Genomic DNA, 15,242 nt, shown 5'->3' on the forward strand with positions numbered 1-15,242 from the left:
ATAAGCATTCGTTCAAGATTAACTAGACATGATTCAAATGTATCACCGAAAACTGAAAAGTCATCCATGAAAACTTCCATGCATTCTTCTATCATGTCGTGAAAAATTGCCATCATGCACCTTTGAAAGTTTGCAGGGGTGTTGCAAAGTCCAAATGGCATGCATTTGTAAGCAAAAGTACCATAAGGGCACGTGAATGTGGTTTTCTCTTGGTCCTCGGGTGCTATTGGAATTTGAAAGTATCCGGAAAAACCGTCAAGAAAACAATAGTAACTATTTTCGGCTAATCTTTCCAACATTTGATCAATGAAAGGTAAGAGAAAGTGATCTTTTCTGGTGGCGTCATTTAATTTTCTATAATCAATACAAACACGCCATCCTGTTACAGTCCTAGTAGGAATAAGCTAATTTTTTTCATTTGTGATGACAGTCATGCCACCCTTCTTAGGTACACATTGAACTGGGCTTACCCATGGACTATCAGAGATTGGATAAATTAAACCTGCATCAAGCAGTTTAATAATTTATTTCTTAACAACATCTTGCATATTAGGATTTAGTCTTCTTTGGCGTTGCACATACGTTTTATGTCCTTCTTCCATAAGAATTTTATGTGTGCAATACGAAGGACTTATTCCTTTAATATCATGAATCTTCCATGCAATAGCTGGTTTATGAGCTTTTAGCACAGTAATGAGTCGAGATTTTTCATTTTCAGTAAGAGAAGACGATATTATTACAGGTAATTCAGATTCACCATGTAAATAAGCATATTCCAAATGGTTTGGAAGTGGTTTTAACTCTAATGTCGGTGGTTCTTCTATCGATGATTTGTATCGATATCTGTCTTCCTCTTTTAGCATTTGAATTTCTTTTGTTGTTGGTTCATATCCATTAGCCATAAGTGTAGCTAACATTTCAGCTTCATCAATTGGTTCAGTTCCTTCTCCTAAAGAACATTCTCATGTTCCTTGTAATTCTAGAAATTCTTCTAACAATTCTGCATGTGAATTTATATTTTGAATATAATAACATGTATCATCTGCAGATTGTGGTTGTTGCATGGCTCTATCAACTGAAAAGGTAACACTCTCGTCCTCTATACTTAGGGTCAATTTCTTGCCAAACACGTCTATTATTGCTTTAGCCGTGTTTAAGAATGGTCTTCCTAATATGAGAGGAACTCGAGAATCTTCTTCCATGTCCAGAATAACAAAATCTACTGGAAATACTAAAGTACCAACTTTAACTAGCATGTTCTCCATTATCCCTCTAGGATATTTTACTGATCGATCGGCTAGTTGTATGCTTATTCGTGTTGGTTTCAATTCTCCAAGGTCTAGTTTAGCGTATAGTGAATACGGAATTAAATTTATACTAGCCCCTAAATCTGCCAATGCTTCTATTGAACTAAGACTACCCAGAAAATATGGAATTGTGAAACTTCCTGGATCTGAAAGTTTTTCCGGTATCTTATTCAACAGCACTGCAGAACAATTAGCATTCATTGTAACAGCCGAGAGTTCTTCCATTTTCTTTCTATTTATGATTAGATCTTTCAAGAATTTGGCATATCTAGGCATTCCTGAAATCACATCAATGAAAGGAAGATTGACATTTATTTGTTTAAACATATCTAAGAATTTGGATTGCTCGGCTTCAAGTCTTTCTTTTCTCATTTTACTCGGGTAAGGAAGTGGTGGTTGGTATGGTTTAACATAAGGTTTAGCCTTAACTGTGTTATCTTCATTAACCTTTTCAACTACCGGTTCTGTTTTCTTATCTTGTTCAGGTTGTGGTTCTTGTGGAGTAGGAATAGTATCATCAGAAATTACAGGTATTTCAGGTGGTTTAAGTGTAATACCACTTCTTATGGTAATGGCTTTAGCTGTTTCATTCCGGGGGTTAGCATTTGTATCACTAGTTAAACTTTCCGGTTTTCTTTCACCTATCAACCTTGCTAGGTTACTTACTTCTTGTTCCAGATTTTGAATAGAAGCTTGTTGATTTCTAAATGCTTGAGCATTTTGTTCATTCGTTTGTTTCTGAGATGTGAAAAATTGCGTTTGAGATTCAACTAGCTTCGACATCATGTCTTCTAAATTTAGCTTTTTATCATCGGTTTGTGGTGGTTTGTTTTGAAAAATAGGTCTTTGCTGATTGTAAGTATTATTGGATACTTGTTGATTGCTAGGACCTTGTTGATTGTTGTATGGAACATTTCGGTTATAATTCTGATTTTGATTGTAGATCGGTCTTGGCGGTTGATAATTATTCTGATAATTATTTCCAGGCCTTTGGTTCAGGTATGAAACATTCTCTCTTTGTTCCAGTGTTTTTTCAATACTGAGACAATCTTTTGTCAAATGTGGTCCTCCACACTGCTCACAACTAATTCGTATTGAGTGAATATCTTTAGTCATCTTTTTCATTCGTCTTTCGACATCATCTATCTTTGTAGAAATGGAATCAACGTCATGGCTAGAATCGGCTCTAGCCGCTTTAGATGATCTAACGATATCTTTTTCTTGGTGCCACTCATGTGAGTGGGAAGCAGTGTTATCAATAATTTTGTAAGCTTCAGTTGCGGTTTTCTTCATAATGGAACCACCAGCTGCTATATCGATGTCTTTTCTTGTAGTGATGTCGCATCCTTGGTAGAATATTTGTACTATTTGATAAGTGTCTAAACCATGTTGCGGACATCCTCTTAACAAATTTCCAAATCTTGTCCACGCCTCATATAGAGTTTCATTTGGCTTTTGTGTGAACGTAACAATTTCTCCTTGAAGTCTTACGGCTTTAGATGCCGGAAAAAATTGTTTAAGAAATTTTTCAACTAAAACATCCCATGTATCAATCGCCCCTTCAGGTAACGATTCCAACCAATCTTTGGCTTCTCCCTTTAAAGTCCAGGGAAATAACATAAGATAGATCTTTTCATCCTCAACTTCTCGGATTTTAAATAGAGTACAGATCCTATTAAAAGTTCGAAGATGTTCATTTGGATCTTCCTTCGGCGCACCACTAAATTGGCATTGATTAGTTACCATGTGTAGGATTTGTCCTTTGATTTCATAATCTGGCGCATTAATGTCTGGTTGAGTAATTGCGTGACCTTGGCCAGTGCGTTTAGCTCTCATTCGGTCTTCAATACTTAGAGGTTCCAGATTTTCCATGATTGAATTTGTTGAATCTGAATCACTAGAGGATTCTGATTTAATGGTTTGTTCCTCGACAATCTCTGTTTGAATGATTGGTGGTTCCGGAGGAAAGATTAATGGTTCAGGATCTCTGAATTGTCCCTGAATATCCTCCGGATTCTCAATTGTGAGGTCTGGTTCAAAAAATGGATTATCGGAAATTTGAATTGGAGTACTTGGTTGACTGGATGACGATTCTAAAGAAAAATCAACGGCGACAATATTGGCTAGATTTCTTGATCGAGTTACAGGTGGTGAACGTATAAAAGGTGGTGAACATTTTGCTCGGTGCATTCAATGAATATCCTATTAGTTATAAAAATAAAAATTATATAAGTTATCAAATTAATAGACTTTTCTGATTTTGCCCACGTTTCGAATAGCCAATAGATGCAGCAGATAGCCAGGACCCTTTAAATCGGAAGCCCACAACTCACCACTAACAAATTCAACTATTACTACGAACCAGAAAATTTTGGATGTCTATCAATTTAACCGCTTAAAATAATTTTTCTTTGAAATTTAAAGAAATTTTAGAGAAGAAATAGAAAAAAATCTAAGTCCTAAAAACTAGAGCATCGAGAAATAAGAAAGAAAAAGAGCGCGTCAAAAAACATCGAAAAATTAAAGGTCGAAAAATAAAAAGAACGTAGCGCGTCGAAAATTAAAAGTCTAAAAACTAAGAATTAAAAGTTGCGTCTAAAGGTATTAAAGCTTAAAAGGAATTCTATATCCAAAACGGCAATAACTTAAAAAAATACTAAAATCTTAAAACGGCGTCGCAAAATTCTAAAGCACCTAAATCTTAGTCTAAAGAAAAAGCACTTAAGGGATTTTACGGCAAAGCCTAAAAATCTAGAAATAAAAATAACTACGGCAAAAACTAAGTTTAGAACTAGTTACGAGCGATAAAAATACAAATTACGTACTAAATAATAAAAATATACAATTTATAAAAAGAGACAAAAATGATAAAATTACTAATTTTTATAAAAATATTATTTTTATATTATTTATTTTATAAAAGTATTAATTTTATAATTTAATAAAACTAGTTATAATACAAAATTAATTAAAACTTAAATTACAAATTAAAACTAAAAACTAAACTAAATATTAAAATAAACTAAAACTAATTAGGGTTTATAATTATAATAATTAAATTATACCCGTAATTAATGCAGAACTAGGTCAAATTGGGCGTGTCAGAACCTCTCATGCGGTCGCATGGATTTTACGGCTTGGGATCATGCGATCGCATGTGATCGGATACCAGGCCTGATCTTGGGCTGCTACAATACCGGGCCGTAAACTTATATATATATATATATATATATATATATATATATATATATATATATATATATATATATATATATATATATATATATATATATATATATATATATATATATATATATATATATATATATATATATATATATATATATATATATTCTAATATTTATATAAAATATTTATATAAATGAAATAAAAACTTATATTTTTACAAACTAAAAATAGAAATAGAAATATTTATAATTTATATATTTTGAACAATTCTTAAAAATATATATATTTTTTTTTTCTTTTTATATTTTTGTATTTTTAATATTTAAAACGTATTTTTACAAAAGCGTATTTTTACAAAAGTAAACTAAGAATTTTTAAAAATCTTTTTTTTATAGCGTTTCGCTTCCGGCGTTTAAGCAGTTTCCGGCAGCGGCGCCAAAAATACTTGATGTGCGTAGAGGTGTATACGAAATAGTTATATATTTATTATGAAAAACTATTAAATACGATACAATTTTACACAAGTTATTTATTTATTTATAGAGTGGATATACCTAAACCTTGCTACAACACTTATAGACAGTGTACCTAATCGTACAATAGTGTAGTTTTTAGTAAGTCCGGTTCGTTCCACAGGGAGCTAGCCAAGTTTAACGCTATATTTTTAAAACTATATTTGTATAAATATAAATATAAGTAGTATTATTATTATTATAAAAGGGGGTTTTTACCTTTTAATGACCGGTTTGTCGATTTTAAAACTTTAGTCGCAGTTAAAACCTAATGTAAAATATTAAAAATATAAAAGACTTAATTTAAAGCGTAAAGTAAATAACAATAATTAAAGTGCGATAAATAAAATGACAATAAATAAAATTGCGATAATTAAAAAGTGCAATAATTAAAATGACAATAAATTAAAGTGCGATAATTAAAAGTGCAATTAAATATGAAATAAAGGAATTATGCTTATTTAAATTTCCGTAATCATGATGTTTGACGTGTTGATTTTAGTTTATTACCATGGCTTAATTGTCATTTGTCCTGGATTATTCAATATGTCCATCTGGTTTTTGTCCATAACAGTCCATCAGTCATAAATATAAAGTGCGAGTGTCCTCGTCAAATTATTCTTATATCCGAAGTCAAATATTCCAACTAATTGGGGACTTAAACTATAATTACACTAATTTTCCTTGTATGTAATTCACCCCTGTTTTAATAAGTCCATTGACTATTAATCCATTCCCGTGTCCGGTTAAATGAACGATTATTAGTACTTATAAATATCCCGCCCATCGTGTCCGATCGAGTGTATATGGTTATTTATAGGTACGTCTAATTGTAAATCTTTATATTAAATTCACAAACTATCATTTAATTAAACAAATATAAAGCCCATTAATAGCCCATAGTCTAATTTCCACAAGTGTCGTTCTTTTGTCCAAACCCCAATTATGGTACAAAGCCCAATTACCCCGTCTTAATATTTTAGCCCAACATCATGATTACTTCGGCTTAAATAAGCATAATAATAACTTAGCTACGAGACATTAATTTAAAAAGGTTGAACATAACTTACAATGATTAATAATAGCGTAGCGTTACACGGACAGAATTTCGACTTACACACTTACAACATTCGCTAACATACCCTTATTATTAAAATTAAAATTAAAATTATAATTATAATATATATATATATATATATATATATATATATATATATATATATATATATATATATATATATATATATATTACGTTGAGAGATAGAGAAGAGAAAAAGATGTGTTTATTTCGTCCGAAAATGCTGAAATTTATAGATGTGGCCAGGTTTCTGCTGCCATGCGATCGCATGAAAATTGGTCTTGCTGGCCATGCGATCGCATGGCCTGGGATTCCAGCTCACATTCGTTTGTTTTCTTGTTTGCCGACGGTTTTATATATAATATAATATATATATAATTTTAAGAATTAATTATATATTATATTATATTCATGTGCATAGTTGACTTGTAATTTTTAGTCCGTTGCGTCGAGCGTTGAGAGTTGACTCTGGTCCCGGTTCCGGATTTTCGAACGTCCTTGCATACTATTTAATATCTTGTACTTTGCTTTTTGCGTCTTGTACTCTTGTAATTTTGAGACGTTTCTCATCAATAAATTGAACCACTTTGATTGTACTTTGTACTTTTGAGCTTTTTGGTCGTTTGCGTCTTCAATTCGTCGAATCTGTCTTTTGTCTTCACCTTTTATTATTTAAACGAATATCACTTGTAAATAGAACAATTGCAACTAAAAGCTTGTCTTTCTTGAGAGATAATGCTATGAAATATATATTCGTTTTTAGCATTATCAATTTTTATATGGGATGATACAATAGTATAACTAATTAAGTGATTACTTAATAAGAAAAAGGGTATACAAATAATCTTATTTGAACATGTGTTCTTATTAAGAAAACAACATCCGGATATGTGATCATAGCCGTTTATGTCGATGATCTTAACATCATAGATACAAATAAAGAGATCCATGAAGCCATTCAAATTCTAAAGAAAGAATTTAAAATGAAAGATCCCTGAAAAACCAAGTATTGCCTTAGTTTACAAATTGAGCATATGCCTAATGGTTTACTTGTACATCAAACAACATATACTGAAAAGATTTTGAAACATTTCAATATGAACAAGGCAAACCATTAAGTACTCCTATGGTTGTTAGATCACTCAATGTTGAAGCTGATCCATTTCGTCCATGTGAAGATCATGAAGATATTCTTGGACCAGAAGTACCATATCTTAGTGCAATTGGAGCTCTTATGTATCTTACAAATTGTACAAGACCTGACATTTCTTTTGCAGTTAATTTGTTGGCAAGGTTCAGCTCTGCTCCTACCAAAAGACACTGGAATGAGATCAAACACATATTTCGATACCTTCGAGGAACTACTGATTTAGGATTATTTTATTCTAACGAATCAAAACAAGATTTGGTTGGTTATGCAGATGCAGGTTATTTATCTGATCCACATAAAGCTAAATCTCAAACTGGATATGTATTCCTAAAATGGAGGTACTGCAATATCATGGTGTTCTCAAAAACAAACACTTGTTGCTACATCATCAAATCATGCCGAAGTGATTGCATTACATGAAGCTACTCGGGAATGTTTTTGGTTGAGATCAATGACACAACTCATTACTGATTCTTGTGGACTAGAAAGCGATAAAAATCCAACAACTATCTATGAAGATAATACAGCTTGTATAGCACAGATGAAAGAAGGGTACATCAAAATTGACCGAACAAAACATATACCTCCTAGATTCTTCTCATACACTCAAAATCTCATTAAGGACAACCAGATTGAAATGAGATATGTGCAATCCAGCAAAAACTTTGCTGATCTTTTCACGAAAGCACTTCCAACTGCTATTTTCAGAACACACGTTCATAACATTGGCATGAGACATGTTCAAAAGATGTAACAGCTGAAGCAATGTCTACTTGAGGGGGAGTCAACTCCATGCTGCACTCTTTTTCCCTTAGCTAAAGTTTTTTCCCACTGAGTTTTCTTTAGCAAGGTTTTTAACGAGGCAGTAATTTATAGTTGATCTTCAACAAAACAAAATTGCTATCCAAGGGGGAGTGTAATAATAATAATAATAATAATAATAATAATAATAATAATAATAATAATAATAATAATAATAATAATAATAATATAGATATGGATAGTCAATTTTGGTGTATACATATAATCAATTTTGGTACATAAAGTATGTATTTTTATATTGAGATTTTAGGCTATAAATACTCATGAATGCAAGCATTAAACTTGCACCATTTCTCACACTTACAAAGTGTTTCTTTCTTTCTCTCCATTATCATCTTTGTTCTTACACTTCATTATTAGTATTCTTAATCAAGAATCAAACCACTAAAGATAGTTATAAGCCTACTGAATTATAACACAATCAAATCACTAAAGGTAGTTATATGCCTACTGAATTATAACAATATATTTGTTTTTCATTCGATAATGTAAGAGTTCATATTTTCAAAATTAAAAAAAAAAAAAAAAAAAAAAAAAAAAAAAAAGTAAGAGCAAGATACCAAGGCTCAAGAAACAGATTACCTTACAAAAATGACTTTATCAAAATATTAAGAAATGCAATGCATGTTTTACAAAATCTACAGTACACAAAAGTAATTTTATATTTCAAAATGAACAGGTTAATCCTCACTTAGCTTAGTAAACACTAAAATACATTCCTAGCCGATTTAAAGACACCGGCTACATATCTCTTATCTCTCATTATCAAAAGAACCACCATCTTCTGGGTCGACGAGTCTGCCATACAGTCATCAAAAGAAAATCAACATAAATTCTTATGTTAAAAAAAAAAAAAAAAAACATCAAAATAATTATGAACTTCTAGAAATGAAGGTGAAGTTGCAAAAGAAGAGAGACCCACCTTTTGATCATTATTTCGGGAGGATATTAATATTGGCTGCGGAAGAACACCATCTTCGACATTTTGAATATATGGTTGTAGCTTTTCTTCCAACATTTTGTTCAACTGAAAATAACAAACACCAATTGGAACTTTAACACATAATTGGCGTGACGCCATACACTGATTTTAAATATGACAGTTCCATCTTTATTAGTTATAAATATGTTGATTTTCGCTATATTTTATACAAACAGAGGTCGAATCAGGGTGAAATTTGCCCAAAGTGTACTCAGATGCATAGTCCTAGTTGATTGTTCAAACATATTCAGTATTGTAGTAATACAAAATTTTTGTACAATATTGAATATATTTGAAATTTCCAACCCATTTTGCCACTTTTACTATTGTTGGGTACTGTAATATAATAACCTTTTCTTGGCGCCATTTAGTTTCCCATTGATCATCCAATATCTTTTCTGAAATTTCTCTTTGGGCGTTCAAAAGAACTGTCATTTCGCACAACTTCTTAGGATCTTTTAGGTCTTGCTCGCTCCATGAAGATGCCTTTAGTGGAACATCGAGCTCCTGTATACTCAAATTTGCAATGTCAAAAATGATCACGACTTGTCTTTATTTAATAAACGAAGAAATAGATGCGTACCCCCCAGTTTGCAGGTCGTGGTGGCGGGTCGAGTTTCATGACTTCGTTCTCTAACGCAGTTTTTGCTTTGTAGTAAGGGACGTTCTTCACTACCACCGGATCATTACTGGCCCGTTCGGGATCCATTGAGATCAAGCCCTGAGTTTCAATAACAGTACACGTGAATACTCGCTTGCGTAAGCCAATTTATAGGTCAATGCTTAGACAAAATCAAAGAAAAAGGATATAAGTCAAATGTAGGTCCAACCCGATTAAATCTGACCCGTTTTGAATCAACTTACCCAACCCCCATCTTGATACCTCTAATAAATACTCCCTCCGTACCAATTTAAATGACCTCACACAAACACACAGTTTGAGAAATTATCATTACACGCTGTACTTTTTTTTTTTTACTTTATAGTTTTATCTCTTACTTTTTACCCATCTTTTTGTCTTACAGGCATACGTAAAGGGTAAAAAGGAAATTTACCTCCTTATTCTTATCTATTTACGGCGGTAAACAATTAATTTGGGACAACCCAAAAAAGAATACCGGACAATAGAATTGGGACGAAGGGATTAAAATTTAAGGTTCATAAATTTGGCTCACTTGTTGCAAGTATTCCCATCCGGGTTTTCTCTTGGCTACGGCATCCCGAAGGTGATCGTAACGCATATTTTCCTGAACGTACACATGAAACAAGCAACAATGGTCAACTAAGACAAAACAATTATTTGTGGTTGGTTATGAAATTGTATCGAACCATACATTCACAGGTAAATCAACAAAAAAAATAAGAAGAAACCTTGTATTGCCACCAAATTTTCTGTTTAATCTCGTCGTCAAATTCAAATCCTCCCATAATTTGGGGCATTGTAATTAACCAAAAAGCAGCAATGCTGGGGTCTTTCATACTGTCGATAATATGCTGAAACAGACATTATAATCGTTTCAAGAGACATGTTTACTGTAACAACTTAAAAAGAGTAATATGTTTAGATGCAACACTAATAAGTACTCCGTAAATAATAAGTTACAGCTCGCCTTCAATGATATGTGTGTAAGTTTGTAGTGTAGGATAATGACACCTACCTCATACGGATAGTCCATTTTTTTCATTATGTTGTATGCTTTCCATGGAGGCTCAATAATCTGCAGAGTGAAAATGCACACATTACACACACACACACACACAAACACACACACACACACAAAAAGAAACAAAAAAAGCACGATCAAACTATTGATTAATGTAGTTCTTATAGAGATTACATGTATGAATTCTATGTCCAAAATAACAGAAATATATGACCCAAGGTTGTAAATGTCGCTAATTGGCGGCTAGTGGGCCGGGTCGGGACTAAAACGCAAGTCAAAATCAGATTTAGTCATGAAGGGTTGTATATCCGGTCTCTTTCACATATACTGATATGCGAAATTAGGTGCTAAAAAGTGAAAATTGATTGTGGAAGGATTCAAACGTTTAAGTTACGGCCCAGTTGAGTAGGCCAAGCTACTTTTTCAGACATATATCTACGTGCACAACCCCGTATCTCTTAGAGCTATATATTGTATTGTAACAGATAACATGATAATTTAACAATTTTCAGACATATGTAACGACTAACAACAAATTTAAAAGATCGGAAACATTTGCACTGGTACTTACATCATCGGCAGAGATCCTGATTTGTAATTTATCCTTGCACTCGGGGCATTTCATGACACCCTGCAATATACGTAAGCTAGTTTACATGATAACATTTAACACAAATGAATAAAGGTGAATTATATAGATGCTTAGTACTCACAGATCCATCACAGAGTTGACAGTCTTTCGAAGGCAAAGGAACATTTAAATCCATGGTTGCTGGAAGATGCACCAGCTCTGCTCTATTATCAGCGATTGCATCAGCAATAGCCTCAGCTGTTGCTTTCTCACCACTAAAAAAATATAAATTAATACAGTCACATCTTTTGAAGCCTCAATATGGTTATGACGAATTCAAGCTCACATTATATTTGAGGAACGTACCTTCTTAACGTGTAGCTTTTCACCTGGTACTTGACTGTCCCTGTGCCTCTGCACATGGTACATCGTAAAGCATTCCATCCACTGCAAGTTTGACAATTCCTGTAGTTTGAAGCAAGAACGAAATCATTCGTACAACAGCATAGAGAATATCATAACAACGATGTTCACTTGTGATTCAAAATCTTCCTTAAGACACCATACTTGTAAAGAGTGTTAAAATTCTTTGATGAATTGTAGTACCAAAGGCAAATATGGGTCGATTTGAATTATACTTTGAACATATTATAAGAGAAACTTTATACAATAGAGTTTTTGTTACAATTTAATTATTCATAAAATTCATAGATATAGATTGACATAGTGTTTGTAGGTAACACAGACCCATTACATTATCGCCTGACCTACCCATTTTGCCACCTCTAGACATACTCCTATTATAAGAAAGAAAGAGCCTAGGGCAAAACATGGATGAGACATGAAACAGGTCATCCTTCTCAAAATTCAGGATACAGAATTCTGTTAATTGCAATCCTATATCAAGCATGAACATCGTTCCACATTATGGGTATAATTTGATTGAAATCTCTCTCTAATATATATTATATTTTAGAAATAATTAGAAAGGTTGGTAAGGATCCATGTGTGTTGGCCACATTTCAATTTATAAGGACCAATATATGTGACACGCACAATCAACCCGATAATCAATTAGTTAAGACTTAAGACTTGCTACGAGCTAGCAAAAATGATGGGCAATACATTCCACTTCACCGTAGTGTACTTCAATAGTATGCATTTACTAAATAAGTGATTAAGAATGCTAATTCTACCGTCGTTATACATGTAAGCAAACACATACTGTTTACTCTAAGGGCTTATATCTTCTAATAAGCAACTTACAGATGAGAGTTTTGTAGGAAACTAACCACTTTAATACACAATCCCAAACACTTTCTAAACATCAAACATAAAACCCTAAACTCCTAAAATCATCATCAAACTGCAAGAAAATTTTTAAACAAAAAAAAAAAAAAAATCACCCACCTTTGACATACAACTTTTTTCCCCAATTCCAGTGCAATATCACAGGTCCCAAGTGCAGCAACCGCCTGAAAATAACAAAAAACAACAAGAACCACACATCAAATCGCATATTTTAACAAATTAACCAAACCCCACTTAAAAAAATCCAAACTTTAACCTAAAAAAACTAATAACAATATTCAATGATGAAAATTAACAAAGGGGTAGTTACAAAGATTGAAGAATATGAAAGCTTGGAGATGAATTCAGGGATGCCAAAACCACGAGGAGCAGAACCAGAAATGTCATTAACAAGAGTAAAAGGAGATAGTACAATTTTGATAGGGAGGTCTAAAATATGCGATAAAGGTTCGCCTAAATGACGATTCAAGAACTTGAATTGATTGTCGAATAGTTGTTTTGTGTTCTTGACGAATTTAGCAGTGCCTTTCCCCATTTGTTGTTATCGGAAGAAACCGCAATGGATAAAGCTACAGGTGAAGTGGTGATATACAACCAAACTGAAATGAAGTTTATGTTGTTCCTAACCAGGATTTATTTGTATCCGGGTTTAGGACTAACTTATCACTTTAACCAAACAATACACACATTAAAAAACTATTATTTTTTTAGTATAAAAATTTATAATAGCGTGTGGTATATGAAAAAATAAAAGCATAATACTAATTTTTATATTAGATGAAAGTTGTATAACATACAATAATTAACATTTGATCACGAATCAAGCTTGCAAAAACACCAAGTTCATGTCACTTGTCATTCTGTCAATCTCAGGTAGTGATTGATTTTATAAGATCACTATCAACTATGACGTAGCTTTCTTTCAAGACTACACATCAGTACTTCCTTCTCATCACTTATCCACAGTGTTGTAAAAGTCGGCCGACTTGGCCGACGCTTCGGCCGATGCGTCATTTTTTTGGGTTCTCCGTCCCGTTTTTTCTGAAAACGACTCAAAAAACGGTCAAAGCTAAAAGTTCGGTCAAAGACGGTCAAAGTTGGTCAAAAACGGTCAAAATCAGTCAAATTTTCGTCCATATGTTACATGTTTTAAAATTAGGGTTTGTTTTCATTTTTAGGGCCGCTCTTTTCTCTGTGTCCTTACTAATTATGCACTCCGTAACATTAATTGAGTTTGAAGTTTGATTGTATTTAAATTCGAGTTCCTATTTAAGAAATTTATGGTACAAAATCAACTATTTTCCTATGGAGTAGAAGAAGAATTTTCGAATGGTGCAATGATGGTCCTCTGTCTGAGTTGGTTACTCCTAGGGACATGGCTAATGTTGGCTTATCTTTGAATGATAGTGTGCAAGATATGCTTATGTTATTTAATGGTGAGTGGCCTCAAGAATGGCTCTCTAAATACCCTCTGTTTCATAATATAAATTTGCCTATGATTCACAATGGTACTGACCAAATCCATTGGAGAACAAATGAGGGAGTTTTATTTACGTACTCTACTACTTGCGTGTGGGATTCGATTCGCCCAACGGGTAATAATATTAGTTGGTTTTCTGTTGTGTGGTTCTCGCAATGTATTCCTCGTCATGCGTTTCTTTTATGGTTAGTTATGGGGGAGAGACTGAAAACTCATGACAAGATGAAACCGTGGGAGACTCATAGTAGTATGTCCCTTATTTGTCCATTTTGCAAAAATTGTCCGGACTCTCACGATCATCTGTTCTTTGACTGTCCGTTTGCTGCGGGTGTTTGGGCTCGATGTAGAAGCTTTCTTGATGTCCCGCTGGGATCTCATTGGAAAGATGTGGTCCGAGTGATTTCCCCGGTAGCTTCTCGAAATTGTGTTAATTTGGTGGTGACTAAAGTTATGTTTGCTGCCACGATTTACTTTGTATGGCAAGAACGCAATAATAGAATTTTCAAGAAATCGCATCGTACCGAAGTCAAGCTTTTTGAAGATATATATGCGACTGTGAGACTCAAGTTGTTATCGATCACATTCAAGAACTCGCCTAAGGTGGATAGAGTGAAGAATAGATGGCGACTCTAATCACTTCAGAGGCTTGTGTTTGTCTTTTTTGGTTGTTGCTATAGGTTAGATTGCTATAGCGTTTTCTTTTGTAGCTTCAAGGTATGCTTGTTGCTCCAGTGTCTCATTGTACTTATTCTTTTATTATTTTTTAATAATATTCATCGGGGTAACCCTTTACCCAAAAAAAAAATCAACTATTTTATACATATATAAATATATATTTAAGAAATTATTAATAAAGTCAACGTTGGTCAACGACCTATGCGTCCCCGACGCGTCCCCCGACTCGGCCGACGCGTCCTTTTTAGGTCTCGACCGATGCGTCCCCGACTCGCGACTTTTACAACCTTGCTTATCCAGGACATTTTGCTAATAACCATGACGTTCATCACACACTTTCTCACATCCAATAAATTAATTAATCATTTAAAAGTACAAGATTAAAAGTATAATGTAACAAATCAGATAAGCAAGCATTCGTCTTCAATTTTGTGTAGCAACGGCGAGATGCAAGACGGAGATAACCAATGGCGGCTATGGAAGGAGTGGTAGTATTGGTGT

The 15,242-nt window shown here is 33.3% G+C and overlaps 2 protein-coding genes across 2 annotated transcripts; one reads left to right on the forward strand and one right to left on the reverse strand.

Moving 5' to 3' along the window:
- Positions 1-8,881: 8,881 nt before the first annotated feature.
- Positions 8,882-13,244, reverse strand: LOC139888037 (uncharacterized). Its single transcript, XM_071871072.1, has 13 exons — positions 12,897-13,244; positions 12,686-12,750; positions 11,642-11,740; positions 11,418-11,550; positions 11,276-11,335; positions 10,699-10,758; positions 10,412-10,534; positions 10,216-10,287; positions 9,624-9,761; positions 9,392-9,547; positions 9,215-9,265; positions 8,981-9,085; positions 8,882-8,893 (listed from the first exon to the last, which is right to left on the reverse strand). The coding sequence occupies exons 1-13, from the start codon at positions 13,119-13,121 to the stop codon at positions 8,882-8,884; spliced, it is 1,299 nt and encodes a 432-aa protein (XP_071727173.1). The 5' UTR covers positions 13,122-13,244.
- Positions 13,245-13,961: 717 nt separating this feature from the next.
- Positions 13,962-14,699, forward strand: LOC139888039 (uncharacterized). Its single transcript, XM_071871073.1, has one exon. It carries the CDS (start codon positions 13,962-13,964, stop codon positions 14,697-14,699), a length of 738 nt encoding a protein of 245 aa, XP_071727174.1.
- The last annotated feature ends 543 nt before the right edge of the window (positions 14,700-15,242 follow it).

This window comes from Rutidosis leptorrhynchoides, chromosome 2, assembly GCF_046630445.1.
Source record: "Rutidosis leptorrhynchoides isolate AG116_Rl617_1_P2 chromosome 2, CSIRO_AGI_Rlap_v1, whole genome shotgun sequence".
Lineage (NCBI taxonomy): Eukaryota > Viridiplantae > Streptophyta > Magnoliopsida > Asterales > Asteraceae > Rutidosis > Rutidosis leptorrhynchoides.